This window comes from Prionailurus bengalensis, chromosome E3 (genome assembly GCF_016509475.1).
Source record: "Prionailurus bengalensis isolate Pbe53 chromosome E3, Fcat_Pben_1.1_paternal_pri, whole genome shotgun sequence".
Classification (NCBI taxonomy): domain Eukaryota; kingdom Metazoa; phylum Chordata; class Mammalia; order Carnivora; family Felidae; genus Prionailurus; species Prionailurus bengalensis.
The window spans coordinates 39,687,810-39,693,453 of record NC_057357.1 but is presented as its reverse complement, the minus strand read 5'-3'; the positions used below and the strand labels follow the sequence as shown (position 1 = coordinate 39,693,453).

Sequence of the window (5,644 nt, the reverse complement as noted above, 5' to 3'; positions counted from 1 at the left end):
CGTCCCCTGCCCTGTGCTAGGTGGCCTGGGGTCCGCAAGGCAGCTCGACCCCGCTTTAGAGCACCTTCAATAAGGACAGGCAAAGTCTACCGTAAGTGACCACAGGTGCCACAGTCTGTCTACCCATTCAAACCACAAGTCTGCGCATCACGTGAGGACCCTCTGCTGCCCCGGGGCCCTGCTCCGTATGGGAATGGCTGGGCGCCCGGCGGGGGCGGGGCTTGCGCTCTGGGCTTGGGATTGGGTAGTCCGGCCGGAAGGGGGCGGTCTTCTAGCCCGGAAAGGCCCGGACTTCCTGGAGGCGGCAAATCCGGAGGAGCCGCTGTCGCCTTCATGCTGCCCGCGGACTGCTCGCGCCGGTGAGACCCGCGCGCAGGGAGGGAGCGGGGCGGGAGGGGGCGCGGCGCGAGGCCGGCCGGGGTGCTAAGCCGCCGGTGCGCCCCTCCCAGGCTGGTGGCCGAGCTGCGGGACGCCCTGGACGCCTGCGCTGAGCGACAGAGGCAGCTGGAGCGGAACCTGCGCGTCTCCCGCCGGCTGCTGCGGACCTGGTACGCGGACCCCGAGACCGCCCGGCCAGGCCTCCCTCGGGTCCTGGGAACCCCCCTCGGAGCCCCCGGACTGGGGGACCGCCGCAAAGCCAGGCGGCCCCTTTGGGGTCCCTTGCGCCTGAACCCTGCCTCTTGGCCGTGCCACGACTGTACTGTGAAACTTCGCAGGGAACCAGCCGAGACCCCGGCTCCGCAGCCAACCCCAGCGCCAGAAACCAGTGGAGAGGCCCCGTCTCCGGGTAAACTTACAGCACCCACCACCTCCTGGTGCCACTCCTGCTCTGTTTTCCGGACAAGCAGTGGTGAGTGACCACGCATGGGTCTTTGGTTTTTGCAGAATCCACACCCAGCCCTCAAGACCTCAAGGAGCTGGAGCTTCTGACCCAGGCACTGGAGAAGGCTGTACGGGTGAGAAAAGGCATCTCTAAGACTGGAGAAAGACACAAGGCCCTCAGCCTGAAGTCTGGGTCCGCTGCCACTTCTGCCACCACAGCCTCTGCCCCGTCCCGGGCCTCCGGCCAGGCTAGCTGTCGAGTCTCAGAGACAAAACCCCCCAGGGGCATCCAGCAGACTGTGGTGCCTGCTAGGGGCCTTCCTGAGTGCAGGCTCCTGTCAGTGGGGGATCGTACCCGTATGGGGAGAGGATCCCGAGCCACCAAGCCTGGACCAGGCCCCAGGGACCAACAGATACCCCCATCGGCTGCTCTTCAAGCCCCAGAAGCTTTCACACTGAAGGAGAAGGGGTAGGTTTCCCAGACTCTTCCTGGAGGAACTGTTGTCTCTTCTAGATCAGACCCTGGCCAGCAGCAGGAGTCTGGGATGTGGGGTGACAGGGAGGACAGGGCATTGAGCCCAATGCGGGCCAGGGGAGCCTCCAGGGTGCCATCCCATGAGACCCATGCCCCAAAGCTGGCAGAATGCAACATCACTAGGGCCTGTCCAGTAACCTGTTCTCTCATCCATATAGCCCAGGGGCTCCAAATGGGCTCTGCTCCTGGTTCCCTCTCTTCTCTCTGCCAGGGCAGACGTGGACTGCTGGCTCCCACAGCCACTCTGGAAGCCCTGTTCGGGGCTTGAGGGGGGCAGCCCCCAGAGTGCGGCTTCTCTGAGCACTGGCTTCCCTGACAGGATCCTGCTGCGGCTACCCATGGCCTACAGGAAAGCGGCTTCCCGGAACTCCCGGTAAGGCTGAGTGTCAGCTGGGTGGGGCTGGTAGGGGAGACCAGGGAAGTGTGGACAGCGGGGAGGCCGAGGCTTCCCAGCAGCGCAGGGCCTGCTCGGTAAGACTTTTCCAGCAGGCCTCTCTGCTTTGTTGGCTGGGTGGGACACTTTCCGAGATCAGCTAGGACCGCCCTCATGACCTTAGACTCTGCCGGCTTTGAAGCTAAGAGACCCCGGGTCCCCGTTTGTCTTCTCTGTGGAGCAGAGAATGATGGTATCAGCTTCAGAGAGGTGTTGTGAGGGTTAAACACGGCAGTGCCTTTCAAGTGTGTCCTGTGCCTGCACCCCGAGTTCTTTAGCACTGTCCCAGGGAGGCTCCGGTACCAGTCGCTGCCAGCCCCTCTCCCCTTTTTCCTTGAACTTTCTCTGGGTATTTCCCAGAGTACGTTGGCTCTGTCGTCTCTTCGTGGACAGTGTCCTCTCAGTTTTCCAAGGCCTCCGAAGGTCCCTCCTGGCTTTCAGCAGAGCCAGACACCCCTACCTGGGGCCCCTCCCTGGCCCTTCCCTGCCTCCTGAGGCCCAGCTGGATGGCATAACTGCGTCTCTCTCTGGTTCCCGGGTGCTTGTGTGTCCATCCCAGCCTGTGGGCCCAGCTCAGCTCTACACAGACCAGTGACTCCGTGGATGCCGCTGCCACCGCCAAAACCCAGTTCCTCCAGAAAATGCAGATGACTGTATTCTTGCCGGGCTTGTGGGACCCTCCACGGTGGGGGTGGGGGGTGGTCCTGGCTCTGAGCCTGGTGAGTTTCAGGAGCCACTCCAGGAAGGGCCAGAGCCATTCTGGGGCCCTGTCCTTGGTGGGAGGGGAAGGGGGGAACCTGGCCACAGAGCAGTTTCCCTGACCCGTGTCCAGTCCGGCGGGCCCGGCTCTGGGCTCAGTGCTGCAGCAGTGGAGGCCGAGGTGGGGCTCCTGCGGACGGCGTGTTCGCTGCTGAGACGGCGAATGGAGGAAGTGCTCTCGGCAGGTCAGTGGGCCCTGCTGCGTGTCTTGGGCCGGGGAGGGCTTGGGACTGGCGTGGACCTGACCTATGCTCTCCCTTGACTTTTGCATAGACCCTGCTGACTGCATGCAGGAGTACCGCTGCCTGCTTACCCTGGAGGGGCTGCAGGCCATCACGGAGCAGTGTCTCCACAGGCTGCAGGAGCTGCGTGCAGGTGAGACCCCCTCCCCACCGACACACACACCCCTCAGTATGTGCTGAAGTCTTATCAGTGGTCGAAGTCCTGGAGCCAAAAGGCAGCATTAACAGCTGCTCAGGAGCAAGGACACTCAGGGCAGGTCCTTTCTGGAGCCCCCCCTCCCCACTGAACTGTCCCACGGGACCAGCCAGAACTGCCCTCCCCCCACCCCCACCCCGCCCCGCCCTTCACCTGATGGGCCCTGGCTCTGCGAACAGTCGGCTTATTTTCCTAGTCACTGAGGGTGGCGTGTGAGAAGCAGAGACATACCGGCCCCTGGCTTGCTTCGTGTCACTAGAGGTGATTTTTCACAGATAACGAGGCTTCATCTAGGAGGCAAACCTTTGACTTTGCACTGCCCCCCCAGAGGCAGATGGGGAGGAGGTCCCTGGCTGCCACCCCATGAGTCCACCTCCCCCTGCCTTCACAGCAGTGGCGGGACAGCAGCTGGGGCCGTGGCCTGTGGGGAGACGCCCCGGAGCCTCACTGCCCTGCGGAGGAGGAACAGACCCTATCTGGAGCCCCCAGCTTCTTCTCTACTCCAGCACCCAGGAGTTGCAGACTCTAGAGGCCCTGAGGCTGCGGGTGGCCATGCTAGACCAGAAGATCCACCTGGAAAAGGTACTTCCGGAGTAGGGGCGTGGAGACTGGGCGACGGGGGAGCCGTGGGCTTCGGTCCATCTGAAGATGGGGCTTCTGGGCTTGTGTGCATGCTGACACAGCATTGGCCCAGGGGCAGAGCTTTAGCAAGTGGGAGGGGCTGGAACACATGCCTGAAGCCCGCCCTAGAATTGCCTCAATTCAGGGCCTTCTGTGAGTCCTCCCGGGACAGGGCCCGGGCCCTCCTGAGATCTTAACTCTTCGTTACCCCTCAGGTCCTGATGGCGGAACTCCTCCCCCTGGTGGGCACACAGGGGCCACACTGGCTAGCGCTTTGCCGAGCTGTGCACAGCCTGCTTTGCGAGGGAGGGGAGCGCTTCCTCACCGTCCTTCGAGATGAACCTGCCGACTGAACATTTCCCGTGGTCGGCTGCCACCCCCGAGCCCCGTTCCCAGGCCTCGGGACCCTGGCATGAGGGTGACCTTGTTCGGACACTGAGACTCTTGGGAGACCACTCCCTGCCCCCCACTAGTTAACAGGGACTGAGAGGATTTCGAATGCAGAGATGGTGTACCCACCCTGGTAAACCAGCTTTCCCAGGTGGGTTGAGGACAGTCCCCTGGCTCTTCCTGAGGAACCCAGGGCCCTTCCCACAGCAGCTAAAGCGAGTAGTCAGACCTCCACTTGGCTTCGCCTTCCCCAGGCTGAGACCGGAGGCCTTTCTGGGGCTTTTTGTAGTACCTCTGTTTCTTCTCGCTTTAGATCTATAAGCCACTTGTGTGACATTAACACTACTTTAGCAAGTACGTATATTGAAATCACACTAAGATGGGACTTGATGCGTGTTTTTGCTCACCGAGACGCATCAGGTTTATTCACTGAGAACACGTACTGAAGGGAGAGAAAGACCACTGAAGGCGAGCAGGACTGGGGACTTCTGCCAGCATTGGCCCCAGCACACCTGAAACCCCTCCCTCCAATCCCCTAGACTGTACTGGGCTCATGGGAAAACACAAAAGCCACAAGCCTATATCAGAGTGGGTGGGCACCGCGTGGCATCTGTGCTCACCAACCCCACAGCTGTTGCTGTGGCCAGCGTGGGCACCCTCCCCCCTGCCTCCCCTGCTGAAGGAATCCTTGCTTTGTGGAACAAAAAACAACTTACAGGTCAAGGTCACGACCTCTGGGTTTAAACCAGTCACAGGGTTGGGCTTACTCTTAATTGCTGCTGTGGGACTTTTAGCAAGATTCTCAAGGGCCCAGTGTTGTCCTCACTGTCATTCTGGGGTTAGTTGTTGGGAGAGGTAATTGAAGAGACGTGACCACCCGTTGACCCGTGAGCTGGATCTGGGCAGCGGGAGGCTCCTCGCCCCCTCCCCTGTCCTCGGAATGTGGGTTCCACTTGCCTCGTCACTCCCAGGGGCTGCTCTGAGGACACAGCCTTGAGGTAGTGATGTGATACTTTAAACACCTGCACGGGGTACACAGCTGAGCCCGCTGAGGGCCTCCCGCGACATCAGCCTCTAGCTCTGGTGGGCAGGTGCCGCAGCCCAGGACATATCTTGTAGGTAAGGCCCGTTTGCTTGTTGACCCCGCCACCCACCCGGCTGGAGTGGCCTGCCTCCTTCTTCAGTCTCTCCCTGCCCTCTGCACTTGGGGGCCAGTTTCAGATGACCCCCGGATTCTCCCAAGGAGCCCACGCACCCACAGCAGTGGTTATTACCGCTGGGTTGGAGGTGAGGACAGATTACACAGTGCTGGGCCCTGGTGAGGCCTGGGAGTCTGATGTTCTTTAAGCCTCTACTGAGGGTGCCTGGCTGGGTCAGTCGGTTGAGCATCTGACTTTGGTTCAGGTCACGATCTCATCATTTGTGAGTTCAAGGCCAGTATCTGGCTCTCTGCTGTCAGCATGGAGCCGGCTTCAGAGCCTCTGTCCCCCTCTCTGCACCTCCCCCGCTCATCTTTTCCGTCTCTCAAAAATAAGCAATGGGGCGCCTGGGTGGCGCAGTCAGTTAAGCATCCGACTTCAGCCAGGTCACGATCTCGTGGTCCGGGAGTTCGAGCCCCGCGTCAGGCTCTGGGCTGATGGCTCAGA

General features: G+C 61.3%; 1 protein-coding gene across 3 annotated transcripts; it reads left to right on the top strand.

The window, feature by feature from the left end:
* Positions 1 to 270: 270 nt before the first annotated feature.
* TEDC2 (tubulin epsilon and delta complex 2) lies at positions 271 to 4,383 on the top strand. 3 transcript variants are annotated; one of them, XM_043560884.1, is made up of 10 exons: positions 271 to 359; positions 450 to 548; positions 717 to 787; positions 886 to 1,291; positions 1,677 to 1,730; positions 2,350 to 2,443; positions 2,623 to 2,734; positions 2,823 to 2,924; positions 3,382 to 3,569; positions 3,824 to 4,383. In XM_043560884.1, exons 1-10 carry the CDS (start codon positions 334 to 336, stop codon positions 3,959 to 3,961), a joined length of 1,290 nt encoding a protein of 429 aa, XP_043416819.1. In that variant the 5' UTR covers positions 271 to 333; the 3' UTR covers positions 3,962 to 4,383. The 3 variants fall into 3 exon arrangements, with proteins under 3 accessions (XP_043416819.1, XP_043416818.1, XP_043416816.1); XM_043560883.1 differs by having other exon boundaries at positions 3,379 to 3,569; XM_043560881.1 differs by having other exon boundaries at positions 450 to 787.
* Positions 4,384 to 5,644: the final 1,261 nt, after the last annotated feature.

What these genes read in the sequence shown, in the direction of transcription:
- TEDC2 (XM_043560881.1), top strand. Translation starts at nt 334, where the DNA reads ATGCTGCCCGCGGACTGCTCGCGCCG. An exon ending in TGGAGAGGCCCCGTCTCCGG is followed by an intron (nt 788 to 885) that starts GTAAACTTACAG and finishes TGGTTTTTGCAG; the next exon opens with AATCCACACCCAGCCCTCAA. An exon ending in GCGGCTTCCCGGAACTCCCG is followed by an intron (nt 1,731 to 2,349) that starts GTAAGGCTGAGT and finishes TGTCCATCCCAG; the next exon opens with CCTGTGGGCCCAGCTCAGCT.